At 61.3% G+C, this 16,875-nt stretch overlaps 1 protein-coding gene across 1 annotated transcript; it reads left to right on the top strand.

Moving 5' to 3' along the window:
• Positions 1–1,263: 1,263 nt before the first annotated feature.
• GAREM2 (GRB2 associated regulator of MAPK1 subtype 2) lies at positions 1,264–16,064 on the top strand. The gene is made up of 6 exons (XM_075557003.1): positions 1,264–1,375; positions 3,951–4,091; positions 9,756–9,886; positions 10,568–11,617; positions 13,390–13,559; positions 13,829–16,064. The coding sequence occupies exons 1-6, from the start codon at positions 1,264–1,266 to the stop codon at positions 14,832–14,834; spliced, it is 2,610 nt and encodes an 869-aa protein (XP_075413118.1). The 3' UTR covers positions 14,835–16,064.
• The last annotated feature ends 811 nt before the right edge of the window (positions 16,065–16,875 follow it).

Raw genomic sequence — 16,875 nt, 5'->3', positions numbered from 1 at the left:
AACCCCTCGGTGGTGGCTTAGCCCGGAGCCCTGGTGGCACAGCGGTTCCACTCGGACAGCTCTTCGCAAGGTCAGTAGTCTGAAATCACCAGCCCTTCACGGCGGGGCGGGGTGGGGGTGGGGGTGGGAGACAGGGCTTTCTACTGCAGTCAAGTGTCACCGTCTCGGAAACCCACGCGGGGCAGCTCTGCCCTGTCCCTAACATAGGGTCGCGGTGAGTTGGAAAGGCAGGAAGTTTCGGCTTGTGTACCAGCCCGAGCGCCCAGCCCGCTTCCAGGTGCTCTCAGCCCAGCGTGGCCGGCTGGTCCAGCGACAGGCAGACACCGGCCCTTGGCCGCCCGCAGAGGGCGCGCGGACACGCGGAGGGCGAGGGCCGGAGAGGACTCGGGCCGAACCTGGAAGGCCGGGGACAGAGCCCGCGCAGCTTCTGGGAAGGGCTCCCGCGGGAAGCCCCGGGGCGAGAGAGGCTGGGAGAAGGGGCGGGGAGCGGAGCGGCTGCGGAGAGCGTGTCCAGCGAAGGGCAGGAGCGCGAGGATGCAGGAACCCCAGGAGACGCCCACCGTGGTTGTCTGGGCCTCAGTCCCGCGCCAGCAGAAGGGGAGCCATCGGGTACCGGGTGCTCTCAGGTTCCTGGGGCGATGGGGAGAATCGGGTTTAGAAAGGGCGCGGGGAGCCGCCGCCTGCGCCCCAGCGGGTCCGATTGGGGTCTGAAGCTGCGGCGGCTCTCAGGGAGGGCAGGGGACCTTCCCGGGCCTCAGTTGCTCGTCCGTGAAACGGGGCTGTGAGACCCGCCCCGCCCTGCAAAGCTGGCGGTAGTAGTGTCCCCACCGCGCGCGCCCGCCTGCCGCCGGGACGGCGACAGCGGACTCCGGCAGGAGCCTCGGGAAGCCGGGGCGGGACCGGCGCGGGCCGGGGGACACAGTCAGCCGCGACCCCAGGGAGGCCCTCCCGCGCCCCTCGCGGAGCCGCCGGCCGCTCCGGCAGACGCTGCTGTCACCTGCGCGCTCAGGACGCGGCCGGCTGCGGTCGGGGGGCCGGGCGCGGGGCGGGCCTTGGCGGCGGGCGCGGGCCGGGGGTGGGGCGAGGGGCGGCGGGGCGCCCCGCGGGGAGGCCGGCCACGTGACGCCGCTGCCCGGCCCGGCCCGGCGGCCGAGCCCCAGCGCCGCGGCGGCCCCCGGAGGCGGCGGCGGCGCGCGCGGGAGCCCGGGCCGCGCGGGACTGGCCGTCGGGGCCCCGGGACGGCGGCCTCGGGGCGCCCATGCCATGGAGAAGCTGGCAGCCGGCCTGGCGGGCCTGCGCTGGAGCATGGGCGCCTTCCCGCTGGACCTCATCGTCAGCCGCTGCCGCCTGCCCACGCTCGCCTGCCTCGGGCCAGGTACCGGGCTGCGGGGAGGGCGGGGGCGTCCGCGGGGACACGGGGGGCTCCCCAGGCAGGTGCCCGCGGGGGGTGGAGGGTGTGGGCCCCGCCCTCGTGGCTCTCCCGCGCGGGTTTCGGGCTCCCTGCCGCCTTCCCGCAGCGGGGCGCGGGGCGCGAGCCGAGGGTCCGCCTCCTCCTGGAAGCCGAGTGGGGGCGGGGACCGGAGCCAACTCTCCGGGCGCCCCGGGAGCACGCGGCGCGACGGAGAGACCGCGGCCGCCCCGTCGGAGCACCCCTCAGGCCTCCTGCCCGGGCTGCACCCCCTCCGGTCCTTTGTCTCCCGCCTCTCACCTAGATTCCCCCCCCCCCCCCGCATCCCTGGGGCCTCGGACTCCGTCTTCCTACTGCCGCAACTCCCAGCCCGGTCCTCCAAGTCTGGGGGCGGGGGCGCGCAGGCCCCCAAGATCTCCCCTGCGCCTTGTCCCATTTCTCCATGGGGCTTGGGAGGCGCTCGAGGATGGGACAGTGCTTGGGAGCCCGGGAAGGGACGCCGGGAGGTAGTGGCGAGCGAGGGGGGCCGTTTGGGGGAAGGGGGCTGCTTGGCTGGGGGAGGGGCAGGCTCCGGGGCTGGCAGCCAGGCCAGGGGTTTTGTGTGCGAGAAGAATAGGGGTTTGGCCCGCGTTGGCACACTCGCTTCCCGGAATGCTAATGGGGCCCGCGGCAGCCGGCGACGCTCCGCTCGGCGGGCCCTGCCGCCCCTCCTCTGACCCGCGGCCGGGATTGGGCATAGGGAGCCGCACTGTGCCCCTGTGCCCCGCTCGTCGTCGGGCTGGGGGATGCGGTGGCCCAACGTCTCCTTCCTGGTCGCTGCGTGTGACCGGGGTCTGTGTGTGTGTAGATTATCTATCTGTCTATCTATCTATCTATCTATCTATCTATCTATCTATCTATCTATCTATCTATCTATCTATCTATCTATCTCCATCCATCTATGATAGTCTTCTGTTAAGTTTCTGCCCAGCCACTTCGCACACTTTGATATACCCCACTCCCTCCCTGGGGTTTTCTCTGAGTTCTTCAGCCTGGGTAGGGCTCCTCTGTGCTCCCTAGGGCCCCTCCGTGGCACCCCGCCCTCTCCCCACCTCCTGCCCCCTTAGAATGGCCCATTTGTCGCCCTGGATTGAATGACTGACTGGTGCGATGACCCAGCTGTCTGTGACAGTGCCTGGCTGTGGTCACACTGGGAGTGTGACTGTGATCACAGGTGTGTGGTCTTAAAGGTGCCCAGTCGGGTGGCTTGGCTGAGCATTGGGAAGAGCCCCTCAGTGGGACCGTGATGGGACCAAGTTGTTTTCTTGGGGTGACAAGCACCTCCGTGTAACTGCTGGGGACCATGTCCCCTGGATGTTGGTGTGTGCCAGTGTGGCTGAAGCCTGTCCTCAGAGAAGGGAAGGCTCTGCCTAGCTTGCCCCACCAATGCACAGTACACACACACACACACACACACACACACCTCACAGAGTGAACCATTTCCCATGTGGTTGGTAGACAGGAACTTAATAAGTTGTCTCTCAGGGGCCTGGGAAGAAGCATCCTGTTCCCCCACCACCCTTTCCAGCCACCCCCATCCCTACCCTGCACACCAGCTGCAACCAGGAGACAACCCACCAGCCTCCTGGAAGCTGGGCCAGCCCCTCTGCTCCCCTGGAAACGGTTGCCTAGGTCGGAGCCTCAGCCTAGAGGGGCCCAGTCTCCTCCTAAACCTCTGTCCCCAGGGAGTAATTGCTACCCAAACCAGGCCCTCCCCCAAACCCCTTCTTCCCTTGGTCCTCCCACCTCCTCAGCACCCCTCCTGCAGCCGTTAGGATAGCAAGCTGGGAGCATGACAGGCCTGGGAGAGAGCTGGTGTATCTGAGAGCGGCCCCCCTCTCCCCCAGTGTAGGACACTGCCCATGACACTGGGTGGAAAGGGAGGGGCTGTGCTGAGAGAACTGAGAATTCCCTATGGTCCTGCATGAGCGCTCCACGCACACCGCCTCTCTCTCCTTCCTTGACAGGGCCCCCTGGCCTGGCACTGATGTAAGGGCTGAGAATTTCATGGTCCTGGGGCTCAGCTCAGCTCAGCTCAGCTCAGTCTGCTGCTCTCCAATCCCAGTGGTCCAGACAGTGGCTACTCAGAGAGCGAGGTTTAGACTGGCCTTGGAGTCACTGTTCACCTCCCTTCCCACCTCCCCGGGGGCCAAAGGGTTCTGGAAGCAGGGCCTGGGCTCGTCCCCTGTCCCCGGGGAGTTCCCAGACCCCAGCTCAGGGTCCTTGCCCGCACCAGCAGGGGCTCCAGCTGCATTGATGAATTGGGGTGTGGGGCTGCCCTGGGCCCCACCGGGAGCTGGAGCACCAGAGACTGGAGGGGACTCAGAGTCCTGAAGGTACAGTCCCTTGAGCATGGCTGATCAGGATGGGGATCATGAGGGCCCTATCCCAGGATGTTGTCTTGGGGAGGAGGTCACCCCGTCTGTTCTTCCTGCCCCTTTTAACAGCCTCTCTTCCTTCCGTCCTGTCCTCCTTGGCCATCACCTCCTCCCCCTACTCCCAGGGGAGTACGCTGAGGGCGTCAGTGAGCGTGACATCTTGCTCATCCACTCCTGCCGCCAGTGGACCACTGTCACTGCCCACACCCTGGAGGAAGGTCACTACGTCATCGGGCCCAAGATTGACATCCCCCTGCAGTACCCAGGTGTGTCCAGCTGCGGCATAAGGCCTCTCGTGGGGGGAGGGCTATAGACCAGAGGGTCTGGAGCCCAGGGTAGGGAGTGGGGCAGGCTTTTGGGGAGCTACAGGGATGCTAAATCTAAGTACCATCCAGTCCATGCTGCCTCATAGAGATCCCTTTCGTGGGCTCCCAAGATGGTCACTGTGCATGGGAGTAGAAATCCCAGTCTGTCTCCTGAGAAGCTGCCAATCACGAGGATAGAAACCCAGCTCGGAACCGCTACACTGCCAGGGCCCCTTACAGAGATGCTCGCGGGCATGAAGTTAAAGCCCCTGGCTGGCAGGCACAGTGGTGGTTGGCTGGTCCCCAGGAGCCCTCTGGAGCTCCAGTCTTCTGCAGAGGTGGCTCCTAGATTTGCAGATTTGAAACAAAGGATTGAGAAAGTAGACACCCAAACTGCTGCAAATCAAACTCGGACCCTAATTAGAGACCTGGCACTGCCTTGTGAACTCTTTCTCCATACAGACCGTCAAAGAGGACACCCTGCAGGAGCTCCTCCCCTAGTGTGCAGCCTGTGTACTTTAGAAACAAATGAGGTGCCCGGGCTGCCCCGGTCAGCTTTGAATCTTATGTCCCCCAATGTTTCTGCTGGTCGAATAGCTTCCTGTCTTTATCCATCGGCTTTAGAAGCGACAGTGACAGTGGTAGGCTCCTGTCCCCAGTGAGATGGTGCTAACAGACCTCCACTTGGATCTCTTGTATAGACGATGCTGATGTCCTACAGAAGCTTGTGCTTGATGAGGGGATTCTGCTGACAGAAAGGAAGGACAGCGCTCTGCTGTCCTGAGGATGGCCCAGAGGGCCCAAGATGAAAAGTGATTTGCTTAGGGTCCAGATAGCTCTCAGTAGCAGAGGGAGGGTCAGACCCAGGTACCCTGACCCCAAGGCTGGGGCTTGCCACATGCTTGGGAGTCTGCGGCCCCCTGCCCAGAGAAGCTCCCCTAACCTGAGTGGAGCGTGGGCGGGCTGTTTCCAGAGTGAATTTCTCACCTGGAGCCTGAGAGAAAGTCTCACTAACTCCAGTGAACTCAAGAAGCCCGGAGCTTCTCACGTTTGTCCAGGTCTGTGCACCCTGCCTCCGATAAGGTGGACAGCAAAGCTTGGGAACCTTTCTAACGTGGCCCCAGGCAGTCTGCTCTCTGCCCTGGCTTTCCTCCCTGGCACCAGAGTGGACAGGGTCAAGCTCTTGACCACAGATCTGTGAAGTTGCTACCTGTGTTGTGTGCCCCTCATGGGAACTGAGTCCGGAGTCTTTCTGATTTGGGGTCCTGCCCTGTGCCTGGAGCCCTTGCTGGGGTCTGGACTAGGGCAGGGACTTCTCCAAGCTAGAAATTCCCCAGTCTAGGAATCCGCCATTGGTCCAAGGAGAGGGCACAGGGCGGCAAACACCGAGGCTGATAGAAGCATGATTTTAGGGTCTCCACCTCTCAGCCGGGTGCCAGAGCTCTGGTAAAGATGACCACTTAACCAAACCTGGCCTCCCAGTGCACTCTGACTCGAGCTGCGTTACGGGGCGGGGCGGGACGGCGCCCAGAGTGTTTTCTTAGCTGAGGGGCAACGTTCCGCCTGCCACTACTTGCAAACGGGCTGCGCCACCCAGAGGCCTCTGAGAAAGGCTGCCCTCCGTTTACAGAGGGGGTGTATCAAGGCACACAGTCGCCTAGGGAATTTGGCATCCAGGGGGCTCATGGCCCTCTCCCTCCATCTCCGTAGTGCCCCCCTGAGTGTGTGTATGGTTGTGCTCATGCGGCGACAGCTGGGTGTTTCTTCGTCTGTACCCCATTTTTCTTGTGAGCAGTTCTGCCGTTCCCCCCTCCCCCAGTGAGGGAGGGGAAGCGGATGCCCCTTAGGTGGGGGAGGGGCCAGGCCACCGGGTTAACGAGGCTGCGCCGAGTGCTCTGCGGACCGGACGCTGATTTCTCCTAATGAATTAATAATGAAAGCTGGGCGGCAGGGGCGGGCCGGCTCGGACAGAGTGGAGGGGGAGGGGGGAAGTGGGAAGGGCGGTGCCCGCGTAGAGTAGGGGGTGGGGCGCTGCTAGAGCGCCCCCACCTCACCCCTGTTTCCCACTGGGAGGCGCCTAAATGTGGCTCTCAAATACACCCCACGGGTCTGTTGGAGGGTGTTAGGCTTGGCACCGCATAGGGAACACTGCACCGGGCTTTCCGCCCTGGGCACTTGCCCATGTGCTCTGCCTGTGCTCTGCCTGCGCTCTGCCTGGGGAGCTCAGTAGCGCGCTTCCACTGTACAGATGGGAAAACTGATACCCGTAGAGGGGAAAGATTTTACCCAAAGACACGCAGTCTGTTGGTGGTAGAGCTGGGTTTCCACCAGGCCTGTCAGATTTCAAAGCCTTTGTCCTCATCTTCATGGTTTCCTTACCACTAGTTCAAACCCACCAGCCACTCTCCTGGAGAGAAAGGGTGCTTTCCACTAGTAGCAGGAGAACGACGATGGCGACAAATGTAGACATGTGCTCGACACAATGGAAGTATGTATGGATTGTGATAAGAATTGTACGAGCCCCCAATAAAATGATTTAAAAGAGTTACAATCTCTGAAACCCACTGGGGCAGTTGTTCTACTCTGCCTGTGGGTCGCTGTGATCAACTGGACTCACTGGCAGTGGGCTTTTGTTTTTTTGGGGGTCTTGCCTTTTCTTGAGCATCTTTATCAGCCAGCCTTAGGGGCGGGGGTTGAGGAGGTTGGTAAGTTGTTGTTTTTGTGAGGTGCCATGAGTTGGTTTCGACTTACAGCAACCCTAAGCACAACAGAACAACACTGTCCGGTCCCAGGCCCTCCTCACAGTTGATCCTATGTCTGCACCCATCGTTGCAGCCACGGTGTCCGTCCACCTCCTGGAGGGCCTTCCTCCTTTTCACAGCCCCTCCACTTTACCTAGTGTGATGGGCTTCTCCAGGGACTGGCCTCTCCGGACAACATGTCCAAAGTATGTAAGACGTAGGTGGGTTATACAGGAGACCCTGGAAGGACAATCAGGCAGGCGCTTTGTGCTCTTTGGGTCTGAGACAGGAGTATGGTGCAGGTCAGGGTGGAGGGGGACACAGGTCTCACACAAAGGGTGGCCGGAGAGAAAGCTACCTCTGGCCTGCCTTCAGGCTGGGGGAGGAAAAGGCTTCCAGGGGCCAGAGCTGGCTCCCGGGGGAAGGGGTGTGTTTCTTCCTTCCTTCTGCACAGCCTTAATGGCAGGCCAGGCGGGGGCTCAGGCTGGGTGCCATGGTTACATCGACCCTAGGTGGCCACAGGGGCTCCGGGGCCTTTCTTTCTTCAGGCTGCTCCTGCTTGGGACGCAGCCCCTTCCCAGCCTCCACTAGGGGAATGTTGGGTTTGGGTGTGACTGGGGGTTGTGGGGAGAGGGGGTCAGCACATTGTCTGGATCTCCTGTTCCTAACTCTCAGATTGCTGCTGCTCCCCACATCCCCTCACGGTTAGCATATCTGCAGCCTCTTTCCAGGAAAAACCCAGTGTGGTTAGGGCAGGGCCAGGGTTCCCTGCCAGGTGTCTCTGTGGGCTTTCTGGCTCTCATTTCTCGTCCCACAACGGGGGGTCTGCACTGCAGGCCCTGCCCTTGGACTTGGGCTTTCCATGCTGTCACCAAGAGGGGCTGGGATTCCGAGCTCTGGCGGGCTCTAGGCGCTTCTGAAGCATGCACAGACCACTCTGACTGGTAGTGACCTTGTGGAACAGAGTACAACTGGCCCGGGGCTCCCAAGACATCGGGAAAGCCTTCAGCTCATCTTTCCCTGGAGGAGCAGCTGATGGGTACCAACTGCTGCTTGTCAGTAGTTGAGCGCTTCCCCTCTGGTGCCACCAGAGCTCCCTTTGGGGAGGGCCCAGGTACCCCAATCATATACAAATTGTGTATGCGTAAGAGCACAGTATGGGTTTTCTGGGAACCCTCCTCCCAAAAAAGGGTTAAGATCCTTAGCTCTTCCTTCCTTGAGCCTTCTCACGTCCTCAGCCAAGGCCACCATCTGTGGGCAGATGGCCTCCTCATGCTCTGCTCCTAGAGGCTCACCTGCCCGGGGACAGTACCACCTGGTGGCCCCTCCCTTGTTCTGGCCAGGATTGGCTCCTGCCCACATTTTGCTCCTTCTGGGCTTGGCCATCTCCACTTCTGACCCGGCTGGTAGCCTGAGACACCCTACTCAGCCCCTCCCTTGCCCTGGGTCACTCCAGATTGAGGAGTGTCCCATCCAATAGCTCATGACCAGGGCACTTACCTGAGTGGGTTCCCAGTGGTCTGGATGGAGTTCACTTGTATCCAGGTATTTCCTTGCTCAAAACACTCCACTGGGTCTCACTTCCTACCAGGGAAAGTCTTCCAGCTGCTGTCTGCCCTGCCTCCTGCCACCCTCCCGCGGGCACTCTCCCTCTGAGGCACTTGGCCTGCTTTCCCGGCTCCTCGCCTTTGCTGCTGCCATTTCTTCCATGTGGGATGCTCATTCTGGAGAATCTCTTTCATTCAAGGTGCAGCACAATGATCCTGGCTGATTCTGCTGCCGGTGTCTGCCCCCCCCTTCAGTGACCCCCCCGGGCACCCCCACTTTCAGTGACCCTTCTGAATACCCCCCATTCCTCTTTCATAGCATTTGTCACCTCCTGACACCATGGGGTACTTCCCCTCCCACCGACTGTCTTGTCTTCACCGGGAGCAGACTGTATGTTATACAAGTCTGTACCTGGTTCTGGCCTAGCATGGTCTCTGGCACACAGGTACACCCCACTGTTTGTGGAATGCCTAAGAGAGGGAACAGCAGTTGAGTCACGCACAGAGAATGTTCTGAGACTACAGCCCCTTTTTCTTCTCAACCTGTCATCCCTCGGCCAACCAGTCTTGGCCTCCTCTGTGAGCCCTGGGAGGAGGAACTAGGGCAGTTACAGCCTCTTCTTATGTGCATATGGGGTGGGGGGCATAAAGGTGCGACAGTTTACACAGGTTTACATTCAGTGTCAGCCTTACTGAGCATCACCCCTTCCTTAAATCTGTGGCTCTGGGAGGCATGTGCTGAGACAGCCCAAAAAGAGCCCCAAACTGTAGGTTAGGGCCCCATTGGAGGGAGCTGACTTTGCAGGACTTTGCTCAGTGGCCTCTGGGATGGAGGTCTGGGCTTTGGATCAGAGAGCAGAGCTGGGGTCAAAGAATCTGCTCCCAGGGCCTGCAAGGCTCAGGGCTGGTGCATCAGGATCGCTGCCTCCCACACCCAGGTGAGGTCCCAGAAGCCCTTCTAGGGCCACAGCAAGTCAGAGGCCAGGCTGGGATGAAGCTCTGAGCCAGCACCCCCAATGCCATCCTGATGGCCCACAGGTCCGAGGCCAGCTCTGTGTCCACCACTTCCATCACCCACAACCTTTTCACAGCCGGAAGGGCTGGGCTCTCCCCTCACCCAGCCCTGCACAGGGTGAACAACCCCCCACCCCCAGCTCATGCCCACCTGCATCCACTACCCCTGCCCACCTGCATCCCAGAAGGGCTGGCTGAGTGAAGGCAGTGTGACCCAGGATCCCCGAGGGCTCTCAGGATCCAGGCCAGCACCCCACTCCATCCCACCCCACCCCTGCCCCAGCAGCAGACCCATTCCGGTGGCCTGCATTCTTCCTGTGCAGGCAAGTTCAAGCTCCTGGAGCAGGCCCGAGATGTGCGGGAGCCAGTCAGGTACTTCAGCAGCGTGGAGGAGGTAGCCAGCGTCTTCCCAGACCGCATCTTTGTGATGGAAGCCATTACCTTCAGCGTCAAGGTTAGTCTCCCATGCCAGGCAGGCTGCCCTCTCCTCACCCCGCAGGGGTGACCAGGACCCTGATGGGAGGGGCCCTTGGCAGTTCCGGAAGGAGCGGTGTCCAGTGTGTTGTGACAACCCCGTGATGGGCTTTGGCACAATTGGACCACGTCTGAGGAGATAACTCACTGGGCCGAAGGACTTCCTGCCACAGGTGGTGAAACTGGAGGGCGAGTGTGTGGAGGGTCACCTGCGGCCTTCCGGGGCAACCTGTCCCTGCCTCCACCGGAGAGTCCCCATGCCGCACCTGTACTTTGCAAACCCTCTGTTACCCAGTTAACTGCCCTTCTCAATAGACTTGTTGGATGGGTGGTGTATGATCACTCATGTTTTAAAGATAATGAGAAAACAGAAAGAGCGATATTGCATACGTTCAAAAGTATGTCACTTTTATATCTTCATTGATTTTTCTTTTACATCAACTCTTGCACCAAGCAGGACCGTTATTTTACATGCGGCCACGGAAGCCCGGCCAGGCGTCTCCCTTGAGGCTGCTTAGCTCCCTCTGGACCTCTGCGTGGGGCATTCCGAGCCCCAAGGCTTGAGCCTCATTCTTGGAGTCCCCAGAGGAGGGTCCCCTTGAGGCTTTCTCCAGAGCCGTGGCTCAGGCCTCTGCCCACCTCCCCGGCCCCCCTTCCCCAGGTGGTGTCAGGCGAGTTCAGTGAGGACAGCGAGGTGTACAACTTCACGCTGCACGCGGGCGACGAGCTCACTCTCATGGGCCAGGCGGAGATTCTGTGCGCCAAGACCACCAAGGAGCGCTCCCGCTTCACCACCCTCCTGCGCAAGCTGGGCCGGGCGGGGGCCCTGGCCGGGGTGGGGGGCAGCGGCCCGGGGGGCTCAGGGGCGCCGGGCGCTGGCGGGGGCAGCCGGCCCGTCAAAGGCAAGATGCCCTGCCTCATCTGCATGAACCACCGCACCAACGAGAGCCTGAGCCTGCCCTTCCAGTGCCAGGGCCGCTTCAGCACGCGCAGCCCGCTGGAGCTGCAGATGCAGGAGGGCGAGCACACGGTGCGCGCCATCATCGAGCGCGTGCGGCTGCCCGTGAACGTGCTGGTGCCCAGCCGGCCGCCCCGCAACCCCTACGACCTGCACCCGGTGCGCGAGGGCCACTGCTACAAGCTGGTCAGCATCATCTCCAAGACCGTGGTGCTGGGGCTCGCGCTGCGCCGCGAGGGCCCCGCGCCGCTGCACTTCCTGCTGCTCACCGACACGCCGCGCTTCGCGCTGCCGCAGGGCCTGCTGGCCGGGGACCCGCGCGTCGAGCGCCTGGTGCGCGACAGCGTCTCCTACTGCCGCGAGCGCTTCGACCCCGACGAGTACTCCACGGCCGTGCGCGAGGCGCCCGCCGAGCTCGCCGACGACTGCGCCAGCCCGCGCCGCGCGCGCCTCTGCCTGCCCGCGCCGCGCGCGCCCGTGTCCGCGCGCGCCCTGCCCGCGCCCGCGCCCGCCGGCGACGGCGAACAGGAGTACGTGAGCCCCGATTGGGCCGCGCCAGAGCCCGGCGCGCCGCCGGCCGAGATCCCCTACGAGGAGCTGTGGACGCACCAGGCGGCCGAGAGCCTAGGCCTCCTGGTCGAGGGCAGGGCCAGGCCGCCTTCCGGGCCCGACCTCATCTCCTTCGGGGCCACGGGGCCACCCCGCCTGGAGCTCGAGGCGCCCCCGCCACCTGTCCCTCCCAAATCCGAGGCGGTGAGTGAAGGAGGTGGAGGCCGAGAGGGTGGGAACCCTAGCGAGTCAGTCTTCTTTGACTTTCTCTCTCTCTCTCTCTCTCTCTCTCTCTCTCTCTCTCTCTCTCTCTCTCTCTCTGTCTCTCTCTCTCTCTCTCTCTCTCTCTCTCTGTCTCTCTCTCTCTCTCTCTCTCTCTCTCTCTCTGTCTCTCTCTCTCTCTCTCTCTCTCTCTCTCTCTCTGTCTCTCTCTCTCTCTCTCTGTCTCTCTCTCTCTCTCTCTCTCTCTGTCTCTCTCTCTCTCTCTCTCTGTCTCTCTCTCTGTCTCTCTCTCTCTCTCTCTCTCTCTCTCTCTCTCTCTCTCTCTGTCTCTCTCTGTCTCTCTCTCTCTCTCTCTGTCTCTCTCTCTCTCTCTGTCTCTCTCTCTCTCTCTGTCTCTCTCTGTCTCTCTCTCTCTCTCTCTCTCTCTCTCTGTCTCTCTCTCTCTCTCTCTCTCTCTCTCTCTCTCTCTCTCTCTCTCTCTCTCTCTCTCTGTCTCTCTCTCTCTCTCTCTCTCTCTCTGTCTCTCTCTCTCTCTGTCTCTCTCTCTCTCTGTCTCTCTCTCTCTGTCTCTCTCTTTCTCTCTCTCTCTCTGTCTCTCTCTCTCTGTCCTCTCTCTCTCTCTCTCTCTCTCTCTCTCTCTCTGTCTCTCTCTCTCTGTCTCTCTCTCTCTCTCTCTCTGTCTCTCTCTCTGTCTCTCTCTCTCTCTGTCTCTCTCTCTCTCTCTCTGTCTCTCTCTCTCTCGTTTCCGGGACTGTAACCCCTTCCGGGAGTAGAAAGTCTCTGGGGGTTTTCGAACTGCTGACCTGTAGATCGGAGCCCAATGCATGGTCACCCGACAGCAGTACCCCTTTAACTGGACTATAGGAAAACGACCCAGCCAAGGGGCATATGGCCCTGAAAGGCCAGGTGTCTTGACTCCCAGTCTTAATAGTCCAGCTTCTAGCCCCTGGTGTGGGTGACAGGATGGTGGTGGAGGGGTGGTGGTGAGGGGGGGATGGGAGCAGACACGGATAGCATTGGTGGTGGTGGTGGATACAGGGGTGTTGGCTTTGGAATTGTGGGACTAAGATGCCAACTAGCCCCTTGCTCAGAGAACCTGGGCTGAGCTCAGAGCAGACTTACCCTGCAGGTTCTGGAGCACACAAATTCTTTAAGTTTTCCAGTGAACAGATGGTTCCTTGGTGAGCGCCAGCCCTCTCTCCACCCTCGTCCTCACCAAGCCCGGGTGCAGTAAGGGCACCGAGGAAACCTACTTATCTGTGTTAAATGCACAGTTTTCCAAACTTTCTGGTTCCCAGGACACCTCCCACTATTGCCTTATACCTGTTAGCTCCCTCTGGTGTCGGCTTTGAGGAAGCGGGGAGGGGCTGCTTTGAGGAAGGGATCCGGGTGGCAGATATTTGCCTCATCCTGTCATTTTTCACACCCCTATGAAATTGGTTCTCTTATCCCCCTGGAAAAGCATGTCTGCTTGCCTGTATTTGACCTAGTGCTTTTGTTTGCTGTAGTATATGTTTATGGTGAATTTCGAAGGGACCAGGGGACAGTTGAGGTCCTCAGAGAGTGAAATAGATGGGAGCCACCAGAAGGGGTAGAAGGTGGTGGGTGGCTGAGTGAGCTGTGGGGGTGGAGGGCAAGGCAGCCTCTTGGCAGAGTGGGGCAAGGTGCCTCTCTGTCCAGCTGCTCAGGACTGGGAAGAGAAGGGGTATCGAGGCTCTGACTGTTCGCCCATCCTACCCGCACTCTGCTTGCAGGTGAAGGAGGAGTGCCGCCTGCTCAACGCACCCCCTGTCCCTCCCCGGGGGGGTAGTGGCAGCGGCTGGCTCTCAGGAAGCCCCCCTGTGCCCCCGCGCTTTCCCAAGCTGCAGTCTGTCCATTCACCCAGCTCCAGCCTCTCTTTCTACTCTTCTGGCCTTCAGGATGGGTGAGTACCGTCTTCTCAGAGGTGGATGGAGGCAGGGGGTGGGGCTGGTACAGTGCTGAGGAAGAGGAACGCTTCAGGCCTGGGGCTGCTGGACCGCAGGTCAGGGTCCTGTGATGCAGCCTCCCACTCACCCTCCTGCCTGCTTTCCTGCGTGATGGGGCCTGGATGGGGAGTCTCCTTCTCCCAGGCCCCATTGCTGTGCCACGGCCCAGCTATGCTGGGATCGGAGGTCACCTGCCTCACTGCCCACCCTCCATCTCCACCTGCAGGGCAGGCTCCCGCAGTGGCAGCGGCTCTCCGTCCCCGGATGCATACTCCCTCTACTGCTACCCTTGCACTTGGGGCGACTGCAAGGTGGGCGAGTCTTCCAGCCGCCCAGTCCCAGGACCCCTGCCCTCGACCACACAGCCCAGCCAGGCCTCTCGGGCCCACGCCGAGCCCCTGAGTGGCACTGCCGCCTCTATCTTGGGGGCTGATACACCTGTCAAGACCTACCACGGCTGCCCACCCCTATTCAAGTCCTCCCACCCCCAGAAACGCTTTGCCCCCTTTGGAGCTCTCAACCCCTTTTCCGGGCCCGCCTACCCGGCAGCCCTGTCCACAGCCTCCTCTTCTGGGCCTGCAGCCACCTCCAGCCCTGCGTATTCTCCAGGTCCAGCCTCACCCCGCCGGGCCTACCCAGCTGCCCCTGCCTCCTCCGCCCCCACTTCCTCCCCATCCTCTTCTGAGTGGCAGGAACCAGCTGCGGAGCCCTTTGACCCCTTTGAGCTAGGCCAGGGTGGCTCCCCAGAGCCTGAGCTGCTGCGCTACCAGGAACCCAGAGCTGTGGGGGGACCTGGGCCTGGACCCAGTCTTTCACCCCTCAGTCCCCCTAAGACCTTTGAGCCTGAAAGTCTGATGCTGCGACAGGTCCCATCCCCTCTGTCAACTGCTGTCCTGCAGGGACCTGAGACAGGTGGGGCACGGCTCTTTCTCCCCCAGGGGCGCCTGGAAGGTCCCCCTGCCAGTCCCCGGGATGGTGCTGCCCCTGGCCGGGATGCCTCCTCCTGGCAGCCCCCCGCGGACCTGTCTGCGCTCTCTCTGGAGGAGGTCTCCCGCAGCCTGCGCTTCATTGGGCTCTCTGAGGACGTGGTGAGCTTCTTTGTCCGAGAACGCATCGATGGTAGCATCTTTGTGCAGCTCAGTGAGGACATCCTGGCGGACGACTTCCACCTCACCAAGCTGCAGGTCAAGAAGATCATGCAGTTCATCAAAGGCTGGCGACCCAAGATCTGAACTGCTTGGCTGGCCGCTGTACCTGTGGAATTCTGGCTCGGAGGCCCTGAAGAGCAGCCCCGGAGTGGCCGATGGCCTGCCTTCAGGGAGAAGCCACGCCAAGACTGAAGCAGCCTGGCAGGGTGGATCAGGGGGATGCACTTGGGAATGTGAGCCTCGGCATGGGGGTGTCGTTTTCTGAGTGTGCAGGGCAGGAGGGGAGGGGGCCTTCTGAGTGTGCCGTGTTGGAGGGGAGGGGGTCTTCTGAGTGTGCAGGCAGGAGGGGTGGGGGCTGGAGGTGGCAGTGCACAGGGGCTGAGACCTTTGCTGCAGTCCCCCTTGGAGGTGAGGGGGGTGGGAGTTAGCCAGCCTGCCCTGTGGCAGAGCTTCGCCAACACCTTGCACCTCTAGAGCGCGTGGGTGCATGGGAGACAAGGGAAGGAGTCCCTAAGTTAAGCACAGATTCCCCAAGTGCCCTCTATCCTGTGTGCTCTGTGGGCTTTGGCCCTAAACCTCCTGAGTCAGAGGGACTGGTGGCTGGGTCTCTGAAGGGGGTGGGGCTTCCCTCCCACCCCACCCTGATTCCACCTTGACTGAAGCTCCTGGCTGAGAGCAGGAGTGAACCTGTCCAAGTGTTGGCCCAGCACTGGAGAGGCCCCGCCCCTCAGCGTTCTGGCCTGTGGGTGCCGATGTTGACAAGCACAGCTCTGCCCTTGACCTACTTAACTAGTTAGGGAGGCAGGTGCTCCAAGATGCCTCTCGCGCCTGGCAACTTCTGATGCTCTCAGGTGGGGCTGTCTCCGGCCCTGTCTCGATGGAAAGCAGGCAGCCGAGGTAGGCTTCCTGATGCTGTCCCATCCTCGCCCGCCCTTCAGCTGCCCCATTGACCATGGACACAAAGGGACCCTCCTTGTTGGCAGTCTCACCGCACACCTGTGGGTGGGCTTGGCAGAGGTGTCACTGGGTCCAACCAGCCACCTCTCACCTGTTCCACTAACCAGAGCCACATTAATTCTCCTGGGCTCTCTAGTGCCAGAGGTCCCTCGGTACCAGCCTTCTTTTCTGCCTTACCTAATCTACATATTTATTTCCTCGGTGGTGCCCGGGGCCGAGCAGGCAGGTTGGGCCCTGAGAGAGGACAGCTGGGAGGTGGAGCACACAGAGGGAGCGGAGGCCGTTGGCTTTGTCGCAAGAGGCGTCACTGATCTTGGCAGCCTCGTGAAATAAACGCTAGATCACTGATGGGTATTGTGTGAGGGGTCTCGTGTCATCTGCTCTTTCTTGGGGAGGACGATGGGGACCGTTGGGGCAGGAGAGGACTTTGGTATGGTCTGTGCATGGGGCCCGTTCATAGGTGCTTCCCTTGAACCAGCTGGAAGTGCCAGACTGCTTTCTGCTCAGAAAGTCCCACCTGCCCTGACCCTGTTGTGTGCCAGGGTGCGCTGCCAGCCACCCAGGGCTCCTGAGTGTGGCACTACCAGCCATGGCCCTGGTTTCCCTGGCCAGATGCCCACCCGGGGTGCTCAGGGGCTGCATTGCATGGCCTGGGCAGGGGCAGCCTGAAAACCCCAGAGAGGGAACTGGGTTTTAAGGTCCGGCTTCCTAGCAAGTGCCAGTGTTGACCAGAGCCAGAGTTAAACCTCTCCCCTGGCAGCCTCATCGAGAGCTGGGAGAGGGACCCGGGCAGGAGGGGCTATCTGAGGGTTAGAACTCAAGGAGTGTGGCAGGCAAGGCCCTGGTGGGATTCTGGGCACGTGCCGCAGTGGGGCTCCTTCTGCCAGGTTGGTAGGACCCCCCCCCCCCACAGGGTTTATTCTGCCCTCAGCCTGGCAGGACCTTTCCACACCTGTGGGGGAGGGGAGCCTCGGGTGGTGGTGGAGGAAGAAACGGTGCCACTCAACACCTGAGCTCTGGGGCAGAAGTGAACATCGGGGTGGCGTACCCTCACTGCCTCTGCGGAACTCATGCACGTGAGCCACACTAAGGCGAGGCTGGCACAGGTCTCAAGGGAAGCTCAGCATAGGTGTGTCACCTCTGAGGGTCCTTGGGCTTGCCCTGACCA

This window comes from Tenrec ecaudatus, chromosome 8 (genome assembly GCF_050624435.1).
Source record: "Tenrec ecaudatus isolate mTenEca1 chromosome 8, mTenEca1.hap1, whole genome shotgun sequence".
Lineage (NCBI taxonomy): Eukaryota > Metazoa > Chordata > Mammalia > Afrosoricida > Tenrecidae > Tenrec > Tenrec ecaudatus.
This window is presented reverse-complemented; position numbering and strand designations above follow the sequence as displayed.

Coding starts and splice junctions, on each gene's coding strand:
- GAREM2 (XM_075557003.1), top strand. CDS start 1,264: ATGGAGAAGCTGGCAGCCGGCCTGGCGGGCCTGCGCTGGAGCATGGGC. Junction 4,092..9,755: donor CATCCCCCTGCAGTACCCAG/GTGTGTCCAGCT, acceptor CTTCCTGTGCAG/GCAAGTTCAAGCTCCTGGAG. Junction 9,887..10,567: donor CCATTACCTTCAGCGTCAAG/GTTAGTCTCCCA, acceptor CCCCTTCCCCAG/GTGGTGTCAGGCGAGTTCAG.